This window comes from Elephantulus edwardii, unplaced genomic scaffold (genome assembly GCF_000299155.1).
Source record: "Elephantulus edwardii isolate Elephantulus edwardi_28Jun2011 unplaced genomic scaffold, EleEdw1.0 scaffold00139, whole genome shotgun sequence".
In the NCBI taxonomy this organism is placed as follows: domain Eukaryota; kingdom Metazoa; phylum Chordata; class Mammalia; order Macroscelidea; family Macroscelididae; genus Elephantulus; species Elephantulus edwardii.
The window spans coordinates 4,337,683-4,350,245 of record NW_006399889.1 but is presented as its reverse complement, the minus strand read 5'-3'; the positions used below and the strand labels follow the sequence as shown (position 1 = coordinate 4,350,245).

The 12,563-nt window shown below is 35.0% G+C and overlaps 1 protein-coding gene across 1 annotated transcript in view; it reads left to right on the top strand.

Annotated features, from left to right (window-relative positions):
• The window catches only part of FAM188A (family with sequence similarity 188, member A), a 135,208-nt gene that overhangs the window by 32,213 nt on the left and 90,432 nt on the right, over positions 1-12,563 (top strand). The window contains exons 7-8 of the mRNA XM_006894322.1: positions 626-699; positions 1,625-1,704. Of these exons, the coding sequence (XP_006894384.1) occupies positions 626-699; positions 1,625-1,704 (154 nt within the window). The remainder of the gene's footprint in view (positions 1-625; positions 700-1,624; positions 1,705-12,563) is intronic.

The window sequence follows — 12,563 nt, the reverse complement described above, 5'->3', positions numbered from 1 at the left end:
TGTGCCTTCAGGATTGCAGTGCAGCGTCTTACCACTAGGTCACTAAAGCTCCCTTTAATTGGCTATTGTTACTGAACATTTTGCTAGAAGATTCTGCAAGAAAAACCTGATCAAAAGAGATAAAATGTACAATAGAATTTGTAGTTCTCATGGAATCCAGACTGTCATGAAGCTAATGGGACTTGTTGAACCCTGAAATAAGTGTCCTGAGGTAATCTTTGGAATTTAAACAAAAATTATCTTCTCAAGTTTTGGAAAATCAAACAGCAGTTTAACCTAACTAGAAAAAAAGTTCCTAACTTGAGCATTGTATTCTTTTAAGAATGATATATATAGATTCAGTGCAACTGGAAAGATTAGAAAGAGATCTTATGGGCATTGAGTTTATGTTAATGGGGAAAGAATAGATTAGAAAAGGTGATTGACTGAATTGTGCATGTAAAAAGAGCTGGCTTTGTAGGTGTTGCTATGTATATTCTGAACAAAGTAAAATTACCTTTTAATGACTTACATAATCATGTTTTATTAATTTATAGTGCAAATAGCTCACTTTATAAACTACCATAATAATAATAATATCTAGCTTTCAAAGTAAGTCAGTAAACTTTTTTGTTTGTTTCTTTAGGGTATTGAAAACATAAAAAATGAAATTGAAGATGCAACTGAGCCTTTAATAGATCCTGTATATGGACATGGCAGGTACTTAAAATCTGTATCTAAAAGCTAGTGTTTAATTTCTCTACTCATCAGGTAAAACATGACTGACTCAGTTGGTGCCATCACTACTGTTGATGACAGAAAGTCTGAATTTGAACAGTCATGTACTTTAGGTATCACTTGATTTATGTGTGAAATGTATGATATGTATCTTAGATATATATGAGTTTCATTTATTCTGGCAAGTATTTTGTTTTAAGATGACAATGGGGAAATATTTTAACTTTCTACTTTATATTTATGATTTTTTTAATAAATAAAATTTGTTCATCTTGACTTTCAAATAAAGTATCCTTATTCGTTTTAAATGTTTTGCTGATTGGAAGAGAAAAAAGCCCCACCCATTTTCTTCCCTCTCAAGCTTTATATCAGTGTTTTTAATAAAATATCAATTTGATTGTTGACCAAAAGCAAAAATAGTTAAACCAATCTAATACAGGGATTCTTTTTTCTAGACATTTTTCTAGACATCTGCCTCAGAGATTGAATTTCACTTTTATCAGATGCAAAATGTTGTTAATAATAAAGGCCATTGTTATAAATAATGAATAAGTAATTAAATATAATTTCTTTGTAATCAATTTACATAATTTAGATAAAACTCTTACATGATATAAGAATAATTAGAATGATATTGTTGTAGCAATACATTTAACAAGACAATGTTCTTATATAAAATGAAAGGTGTGTGATTTTTTAAATCTTTTTTTGTTATTTGAGTAAAGTTTACAGATTCAGTTGGCCTTCCATTCAACTATTTATATGTGTTTTGTTTAAAGACAATTACTGTACACATATTAATTTATTTTCTTAAAACACATTGATGCACAGAGTCATTGCTTTATGCCTATCAGTTAATTTGAAAATTGAGTTCCTATTTTAATTTCTGCTTAACTTTTATTCTTAGCCAAAGTTTAATTAATCTCCTGTTGACGGGACATGCTGTATCGAATGTATGGGATGGTGATAGAGAATGCTCAGGAATGAGTGAGTATATTTCTTATTGTCATTATATCTTATGATTAATATGTGACAAGAATATGATTGATCTGCATATTGGCTCTACATTACTTTAGAGTTAAGTCCCTGCTAAAGGAAGAGTCCTTTGCAATTTTGAGAGCATCATTACATTAAGAGAATAATAGACTTTGGGGTCAGAAAGTGGTTTTAAATCCCAAGTGTATGATTTTGGTGCAGTTACTTAACTTCCAAAGCCTTCAGCTTTGTCTTGAGTAAAATTGGGATGTATAGCTATGCTCTTTAGATAAATAAGTAAGCCAAAACCAAAATACTGACATCAAAATGGTTCTGACTCATAGTGACGTTATTGGACAGAATAGAAATGTTTTCCCGAGGTTTCTGAGGCTGTATTCTTTACGGAAGTATATTGCCCCCTTCCCCCCACTCATGTGTTCTACACAGAATGGCTATAGTAAAAACAACCAATCTTTTGGTTAGTGGCTGAGCATTTTAACCATTGTGCTACCAGGGCTCCCTCTTGTGTAAGCGTGCATTTGTATGTATGTATACACACTTTTGTCCAGTGGAATTTTTCTAAGTCCTAGAATCTATTGCATTCTTGTTTACAATTGAAAAAAAATATAGATTTTTTTTTTATATTTAAATACTTGCTTTGTAGTTTTTCCTGTTTATTCCATGACTTTCCCTTCTATATTTCTTTTAAAACAAATAAGCAGTTTTATTGGGTTAAATATATATAACAAATATTTCCCATTGTAACCATTTCTAAATGTATGATTGTGACATTAATGACATTAACCATATTATACATCACTACTACCAATATCCAAATATGTTTTGTTACTCTAAGCAGAAATTTAGCACCCACTAAGCAATAACTTTTCCTCTCCTCAGCCTCCCCTCAGATCCTAATAACCACCTGTCAACTTTTTGTTTCTGTATTTGCTTATTATATTTCATTAAAGTGAGATCATACTCGACGGCACATAACAACAACATCATACAAAACCTGTCTTTTTGTTTCTAATTTCTTTTAGTTAAATAGTATTTTCAGTGTTCATCTATGTTGTAAGATTTTTTCAGAGCTTCATTTCTATTTATGGCTTAATAATACACATTGTCATTTTTTATTTCAAATCACATTTTGTTTATTCATCTATATATTGATGTACACCAAGTTGTTTGTAATGAATGATGGACATTAATGTATAGATATCTGCTGGAGTCTCCTTTCTAGTGTTTTGAATGTATACAGCATATGAGTGATATATTGTTGTTGTTGTTAGGTGCCATCGAGTCACAGGCGACTCATAGCGAGCCTATGAAGGAGAGTCCTCAACGCTTGGGTGCCTTTCATCCTCTCTCCAGATTCATAGGGTTTCCGTAGGCAAGCTATTACGGAAGTGGATGCCACTCCTCCTTCCAAGCTTGTTTTAATCTGGGAGCTCCACCCCACTCCTGTCCACATTGGGTAATCAGCCATTAATGCATTTGACACAACAAACAGTGTCACAGTGTTCAGCCTCACAGCAACCACAAGTGACTGCTGTACAGCAACTTGTATACCAGGGCTATACGACCTAGAGAATATCTGAACAAAAACAATGAAAGACAGGCCCGAGGGCCGCAGATTAAAAGTCACCCACCTTCGGCTTGGTAGCATCGCCTTCTGTCCACTGGGCCAGCTGATCTTTCTCTTTATGTTGACATTGTTGTTAGGTGCCATCGAGTCGCAGGATAGCTGGATCATATGGTAATTCTGTGTTTAACTCTGAGAAACTACAACCACCAGAAATGTTTAACTCTGAGATACTTCCCCACCAGAAATGTTGTTAGGTTCTGTCTCAGTCTGGATTCCCTAGAGAAGCAAAGCCTACAAAGTACGTGTCTAGAGATGTAGTTCAAGGAAATGGTTCACCCAACTTGTAGAAGTTGAGAAGTCTCAGGTCTGTGAGTCAGACAGACCTCAGGAGAGAAGCGTTTGAAGATGCTGTTGAACCCAGGCCATTAATAAGCAGGGCCAAAGACTGCTGGTTTCTGAGACTAAGAAGCCTAGGTCTTTAAGAAGAGCAGGCCATTGTTCACAAGGGATAAGCCAGACACAGACTAGGACAGATAGCACTCTAGCTTTGCCATGGGGAGCTTTGGTGGCCTAGTGGGAAGAAGTTGCACTACTAAACCAGAGTCAGACAGGGCATATGCACTAGCTGTTCCACTGAAGAAAGATGGACAATCTCCTCCCATGCTGTTTACAGCTCCTGAAAGAGGAGGAGAATACTTATGCTCAGACTTAAATGAACCAAAAAAGTAAAAATAGAACCTAAAGACTAGGACACGATGTCACCTAATAACAAAAAACAAAAACTAAGAAAAAAATCTTGGCAATGGCATATCAGATAATGATATATTTAGTCTCTAAAATGTGGAGCGTCAACACCTAGATGATCAGAAACAATCTAATAAAAAAAATGGGCAAAGGACATAACAGATTTCAAAAAACATCCAAAGAGTCAATCCAGGGGCTAACAGACTCATGGAGAGAAGTGATCAGTAGACATTAAACCAGCTGCAATTAAGTCCATTCATACTCATAACAGTTCAGTAGGAAGCAGAACTGCCCTCTAGGTTTTCTGAGGCTAGAAATGTTTACAGACGTGGACATTCTCCCAAGGAGAGGCCAATAAGTTTAAATCACCTTTTGATTAACAACTGTACTCTTTAAGTACTATAATACCAGGGTTCATTCTTGTTGTTAGGCACCTTTATATCTGAAGGTCAGCTATGAGTTGGTTCTGACTGGAGGACACATAACAACAGTAGCCTTGACAGAGTCCATATATATGACCAATGCAAGCCACAACCCTGAAATGTCATCTCTTCATCAGATCAGGCTTGATCATATAATTTCCTTCCTGCTGCTAGTCTTGTGCATTAATATCCTCAAGGCTAGGCTTTACAGTACAAGGATAGTTGCATTACACTGAGAATCATGGCCATGCTGAAACACAGTATTAACCATTACAGGCTCCAATTTTTCCACATCCTCATCAACACCTGTTATTTTCCTTTCTTTTTTTCTGATAGTAACCAATCCACTGTGTATAAAGTATTATCTCACTGTACTTTGCATTTGCTTGTGACTGAACATTTTTTCCATTGGTCATTTGTATGCCTTCTTTGAGGAAATGTATGCTCAAAGTACTTTGTCTGTTTTTCAGTGGGGTTTTTATTGTTGTTAGGAGTTGTAGAAGATCTTTAAATGTGCTGATATTAAGTCCTAAACAGACTTATAGGTAGCTTCTATAGATTCCTTCCTGTATTGTTTTAACATGCCAAATTTACTTTAAGATGCTGGGTGAAAGTAATGTTTTCTGAGCATTATAATTCACTCCCATCTTCATTTATGGTTCTCCATTCAGTGAAATTTGTTAATTAATTACAAATATTAATTCTGTAAGAGTTTTTTCCCTACAGCCCCGGTGTATTTTCAGGGACATATAAGTGGAAATCATTTTACCCAATTTATCAAGTTAAAGAGGACTAATAAACAGCTCTGGAAAAAATTCTCTCCAGTGAGTTTATTATTACTGGGTCAATCTAATCATTTGGCTTTATATAGATTTATTGAAGTATGTAGCATAGGCCAGAAAATTCCATACTTGGCTAGAGTTCATAGAAAAATTTCTTTCTTTTAGAATTACATAAAATGGTAGAAGAAAATATGATAATTTATAGACTAAGATATACTTTTTACTCCCATTTATACTTGATTTAGATTAGACAAAAGATGAGGTGACTTTGTTACCCTATTTAACAAAGATATGAACTTAGATAATTTTTTTTTCCAAATTTTCATACGAGTTTATTGAAACTAAGGAGGACCTGAAGCATTTGTTGCAGAAGGCCCAGGACTGCAGCCTTCAATATGGGTTAAAGCTCAACATCAAGAAAACAATGATTTTTACCACTGGGCCAATTGGCAGCATCATGGTAGATGGTGAAGAGATTGAGATTGTTAACAGTTTCAGCTTGCTTGGCTCCACAGTCAACACTTTTGGTAACAGCAGCCAGAAAATCCAAAGATGAATTGCGTTGGGAAAATCTGCTCTGAGGGACCTCTCCAAAGTACTGAAGAGCAATGATGTCAGTCTAGAGACTAAGGCATGCCTGACTGAGGCTGTGGTCTTCACAGTTACTTGCTATGCATCTGAGAGCTAGATAATGACTAAAGGTTATAGAAGAAGAAATGATGCCTTTGAGTTATGGTGCTTTACAAGAATATTGAATATACCGTGGATTGTTAAGAAAACAAACAGGTCTATCTTGGAGAGGATGAAACAAGTCTGCTCCTTGAAAGCTTCATCTGACATACTTTGGGCATATTGCAAGAAGGGATCAGTCCTTGGAGAAGGACATCATGTTTAGATGGGTGGAGAGACAGGCGAAAGAGATGGAGACTCTGGATGAGATGGATTTACTCATTGACAGGGGTAATGAGGGTCAGTGTGTCTGATAACGATGAAATTGGCTCAGGATAGATCAGGTTTCAGAGCTGTTGTGCATAGGGTCTCTGTGAATCAGAGTCGACTCGATGACACATAACAGCAAGATGTTATATGCTGCTGAATCAGAACTGACCCTCATAGCTCACCCACAGTTGGTTTTCAGAGGCTGTAAATCACAACAGAGGAAATACCTCATCTTTTTCTGCATAGCAGCTGGTAGATTCAATCCACCTGTGCTTGGGCCAGCCGAGCAGCTCCTTACCATCAGAACGCCAGAGCTCCCAACATGAGTATAGTTAAGCATCTTAAGGAGCACATCTTAACCCTTCATTTTGGTCTTTAAGAAATGTAGAATTGGACAGATTCCCTACACTAGGTGGTATATGCAGAATTGCTCATTTTGTGGTAAGAGTAAAGGGAGAGACTAGTGGATTCACTTCCAAGGAGGGGCTAGAGCATTGCAGCTTACTACAAACTACCCCTCCACAGCTCCCTAAGTCAGTCACATTGTCTATCCTGTTTTCTGTTCTTGAGCTCAATCATTTCTTGAGAAGCCATTCTGAAAAATTAGTAGTTGAACCAATTTATCTCAACCTTAGGTATAACAGAATGAAACATGGCATGATCTTATGCCATCCTCACACTCCCTGCTTGCTTTTACACCTTTGCTGCAACTGCTGCAGCAGCATATATTATTAAGGGTCTTCTTTCTGGTGACCCTGTACTTTACTGAGCCTGATGTCCTCCGGGGACTGGCCTTTACTGATAACATATCCAAAGTATGTAAGATAAAATCTCACCAGTCTCTTCTTAAAACATTTAGCTTCACTTCTTCCAACACAGATTTGTTTGTTTTTTTGGGAGTCTCTGTTATAGTCAGTAACACAATTAAAGGCATCAGTCCTTCTTCAGTATTTCTTAACATTATCCATATTTCATCTACATATGAAGCTATTGAAATTTCCATGGTTTGTATTACATACACTTAGTTTTTAATATCCCTAATCTTTAGAACTTTAAAGAGGTCCTTGAAAGCAGATTGGCCCAATAACATCTCTGATTTTCTGGCATGGATATGGATTGTGGACCTGAGAAAAATTACATTCTTGACAACTTTAATCCTTTCTCCATTTATCATGATGTTCCTTTTTGGTCCACTTGTGAGGATTTTTGTTTTCTTTAGCGGAAAGTGAAATACATATGGAAGACTGTAGTCTTTGATCTTCTTCAGTTTGTACTTCCAGTCCTCTTCACTTTCCAAAAGCAAGGTTTTGTCATGAAGACAGCATGCTAGGAAAAGAAAAAAAAAATTAAAAATTATTAGTTTTAAATCTTTAAGCAACTCACTTTATTACTCTTGGTTTAAAATTCCTGATTCATAAAATGTGGAGGTAATACCTTCCTTAAAGTGTTTGTGTGAGGATGGAGTTCAGATTTCTAAAATGTTCACATCAGCCCACAAAATTGAAGAACTCAGTTTTACCTCTGGAAACTGAGATACTTCATTGAAGAAACAAAAGAATGTAAACAGGTAACTATGATATAAGATAAAATGAAGCATGTTGGGAAAAGTCCATGCTGTGTTTGCAAACAAGAGCATAGAACAGTTTGATTAGTAATTATTGTTAGTTGCTGTGGAGTTGAGTACAACTTATAGTGACTGTAGAAACAACAGATCTGAACCCTATGCTATCCTGGGCCATTGTCATCTTCTCTGACACACAAGCCTCATATGCTGCAGTTGTGAGAACCAATAGGTTGGAGGTTTGAATTTATGAAGGATTCTAGTGAGAGAAGAAATTATAAAAGCAGTTGAAAGTAAGAGTACAGAGAACGTTTTTGTTGCTTGCTTGCTTTTTTGTGATTTGGGTGAAAATTTACAAAGCTAATTAGTTTTTTATTCCATCATTCATACATGTTTTGTTTCATGACATTAGTTAGAATGCCTAGAGTGTTATTGCACTCTCCCACTTCGACTCTATGATTCTGACTTGATCTTTCATTTTCATGACCCTTCTTGCCTTCTTAGGTTTACCTCTGGGCAAATACTATCTCTCAGGCCTTACATGGTTGATTAGTCTAAGGAGTGAGTGCCTTCATGATGTTTTGTTCACATGACAGGCCTGCTGATTTTTTTAAGTTGAGCCCTGGGGGTAGTTCTAGGGTTGAAGAGAGATTAAAGGCCATAGGCTTAGAAGTTCTAGAGTTTCTGTTCCACCAGTAAACTTTGCCTTTTTACGTTTTTGAGCTTTATTGTTCCACATTACCTTCCTCCCCCCCTTTACCTAGTGTCTTCTACTGTGAGTCCTTTTAGAGTGGTCAGTGGTGGGAGCTGGACACCTTCTAGTTCTCTTGGTCTCAGAGTCCTGGAGTTTGAGGTTCTTGTAGCCTGTTAACCTTTTGGACTAAGAAACACACAAGATCTTGAATGCCTGAGAAGTTAAAAATTTATTTGGTAAGAATTAGGAAATCAGTGAATGTTTTTGAGCAGAGAAATAACATCTTAAGACTTAAAAGTACTAATCAGATTATAGGATATGTTCAAATGAGATGATCATTTAAAGCTACTTTATGTAGTCTGAAAGTTGAGAATTAATGATGACAGCAGCATGGTAAGACTAGGGAGATAAAAGAGCAATTAATTTTATGCACTTTGAACTAAGACTATCTAATTGTATAAGAATTCCTTTCTTGCCACATCCTCTCCAACATTTATTAGTTGCTGCCCTGTTAAACTTTGCCAGTGTTACTGGAGTGAGATTGTACCTCATTGTGGTTTTGATTTGCATCTCTCTACTGCCAGTGATTTGGAGCATTTCTTCCTGTGTCTGTTTGCCATTTTAATATCTTCCTCTGTGAAAATTCTTTCCATGCCTATTGGCCATTTTGTAACTGGGTTATCAGTCTTTTTCTTGTGGAAGCCCAGCAATATTCTGTAAATGTTTCTTATAAAACTCTTGTCTGAGGTGATACTACCAAATGTTTGTTCCCAGTCTGTAAGTTTTCTTTTCACCCTGTTGGGAGAGGAACTCTTATACATTGTTGATGAGATTGTGAAATGGTACAGCCATTCTGGAAGACAGTTTGGAGTTTCCTAAAAAAAGCTGAACATAGAAATTCCATATGACCCAGCTATTCCACCACTTGGAATATACCCAGAGAAAATGGGAACTGAGGCACAGAGATTTGTACACCAATGTTTATAGTAACATTTTTCATTATCTCAAGAACATGGAAACAGCCCAGATGTCCAACCACAAACTAAGGGATTGAGAAATTATGGTATATTCACACAATGGAATACTAGGCAGCACACAGGAGCAATGATTTTGTACATTATTAACGTTACTTGGGAGGGACTGAAGAACATTATTCTGAGTGAACTTATTCAGTCCCACAAGGATAAATATTGCATAAAACCATTCTTGTAGAATGAGTATAAGTATCCAAGAGGGGTGGGAGAGGTTGGAAGCAGAGAGATGAGGATGTGCAGGGGGAGGAGGGGATTAATTATGAGGTTGTACAATTTGATGGCTGGGGGAGTGAGGGAGATTGAAAGAATTTATTCTTAAAAACAATGTATTTGAATTTTGTAAATAAACTAGTAGAAAATTTTAAAAAATAGGCTGTCTAATTGATGAACAATTCCTGTTTGCCATTTACTATAATATAAATTTGTCTTCACTTTAAAGTAATTGAACCAACCTCTCTGTGCAACAAAGTTGTTCATCAAATCACCTTTATTTTTTGTATATGCAGCTGTTAAATAATTGAAAAGCATTGAGATTTTTCTTTAATTAATCCAAACTCCACAGGCAGCGAGTGATTCCAACTCGTAGAGACTCTGTAGGGCAAAATAGAACTTGCCCTAGCATTTCTTATGCTATAAATCTTTTTTTTGTTTGTTTGTTTGTTTTTAAATAAAATCTGATTTTAATTGTGATTTCAACATACATTTACAGAGAAGTTAGATTTTCTAATCATTTATTCATGGTTGTAGATTTTACCCCCTTGCCCTCTCTTCCCCTTCCTTCAGTTTACTTTTTTTTTAATACTCCTCATTTATTGTTGCACAATTATTTATTTACCTCCCACCCTTACCCTCCTGCAATGATAAATTATACATCTCTTATTCTTGCCTGTTGTTGTACATATAATGCCTAATCAAATATTAATTTTAGACAGTTATATCTTTCATTTGTTCAATGCAGTGATCATTTAACTATCCACTCTTATCCTATTCTCGTCCCAACCCCCAATGTCAAACCTGCTTTATAACAGTGATGCTATGCAGTATTTATCCTTTTGTGACTGAGATATTTCACTTAGCATGATGACTGTAAAGCTTCAGCTTTCTCCCACAGACTATTCTGGCAGGGTTGAACGTCCAATATTTTTGTTAGTAACCAAATGCTTTTTATCACATCTCCACCAGGGCTTATTTTTATTTTTCTCATTGTTGTTGTTGTTGTTGTTATTATTATTACTGTAATTCTTGTACTTGCAATAAAGTTATGACTCTGCCCTTGTCCAAATTTTTTAAGACACAGGAATGGGCCTTATTCATTACTTTGGTACTGCCAGTAATATTAATTAAGAGTTAGTCCAACCAATGATGTATATAATTTTGATTTTCTAGAAGTACTCAGCAGGAGAAAAATGGATCTTTTATACTACTCTGAAAAGGCCAAGAAAATTCAATGAATGCTAAACAAAGTCATTTTCTCACCTTCATTTATTATTTATCTCAGTGTTTGACAGAACATATTCTTCCCAGTCTTTCATTTACCTATCATTTACCATGAGTTTACTTACTGTGACATGTAGATTTTTATTTTTAATCTGTTAAAGACAATTCTGGAGAGTCAAGATATTTTTATATTTATAAATATATATATTTACATATATCTTAATATATAAATAATAAATATATCTTTCTGTACTTATTTTATGTAGCATATATGCTAAAATTAACATGTTTTATAAAAATGTAAACCTTTGCTTTATTTTACTAAAAATAGCTTAATTAAAATATAATTCACATATTCTAGCAATATACTCATTTAAAATATAAAACTCATGGGCACTGTCCTCTCATGTGATTTACTGTCTCTGAAAACCCCCTGGAGGGTCACCTGTGAATGGGTTCCCACTCTTTGGTACACAACAACAACAACAACAACATTGGTCTTTAGTACATTCTTAGAGTTGTGCAGCCATCACCACAGTCAGTTTTAGAGCATTTTTATCATACCCAAAAGCCCTTGCCCATTAGCATTCACTCCCAGTTATCTCCCGTCTCCAGCCACTGGCTATCACTAACCTACTTTCTGCATTTGTAGATTTGCTTTTTCTGTGCATTCCATATAAATTGAATTATATAATATTTTCTCTTTTGTAACTAATTTCATGTAGCGTGATGTTTTCCAGATTCATCTATACTTAATATATATCAGTATTTTATTCCTTTCTGTTGCTGAATATAATCCCTTCTGTTGATTTGTCATACTTTATTCATCCATTCATTAATTGATGAACATTTGGGTTATTTCTACATTCTGATTACTATGAATAATGTTGCTATGGCAATTTGTATGCAGGTTATTGTGTATAACATGTTTTCATTTCTGATGTATAGCTAGGAGTAGACTTACTGAATCATATGGTATCCTTTATAATTACCCAGACTTCTGAGATACATCTATAAAATTCTAATAGGTGATGCCAGCCTACGTTCTGAAATTTTCTTTACTAACTAAAGTTTGTTTAAAGGTTTCAGGTGGTGTAAGAGAGTGCCTGTTTTTCTTCATTCTGGCCAAAACGAAACATTTTTAACATTCTGTCACTTTGTTGATTAACAAATGATATCCTGTTTTAATTCTGTGGATTCTATGATGAGCTAGAGCTTGATAATTTTTGTGTGTATCAGGTTTTATGTTTATTCTTTGGACACTTGCTTCTTTTCATTCATTTGACTTTTTAAGAGGAGATATTTTATTCACATTTTATAGACATTCTTTTAAAATTTTTTCCTTTATTATGTGTTAAGTATATGTTCCAAATGGTTTTCCTCATCCTTTCCTATCGGTTTTATATGTTAACATTGTAGGGCTTTTAACAATTGTACCCAGGTTTTGTGTTTTGGGTGTGTTGTTTTGTGTTGTTGGCTTATTGGTTTTGGATTTTTTTTTATGAGGTTAACTTGATCTATTGTTTTATAGCTTGTTTTATTTTGTTTTTTCTTCTTTTCACTCAAATCTTATAGGTTTTATGCTTCTCCTACTACAAGATTAAATTAATATTTTCTTTGGAGTTTAGAATATATCAGTAGCAATATTTATTTATGACTAGTATGAGGTA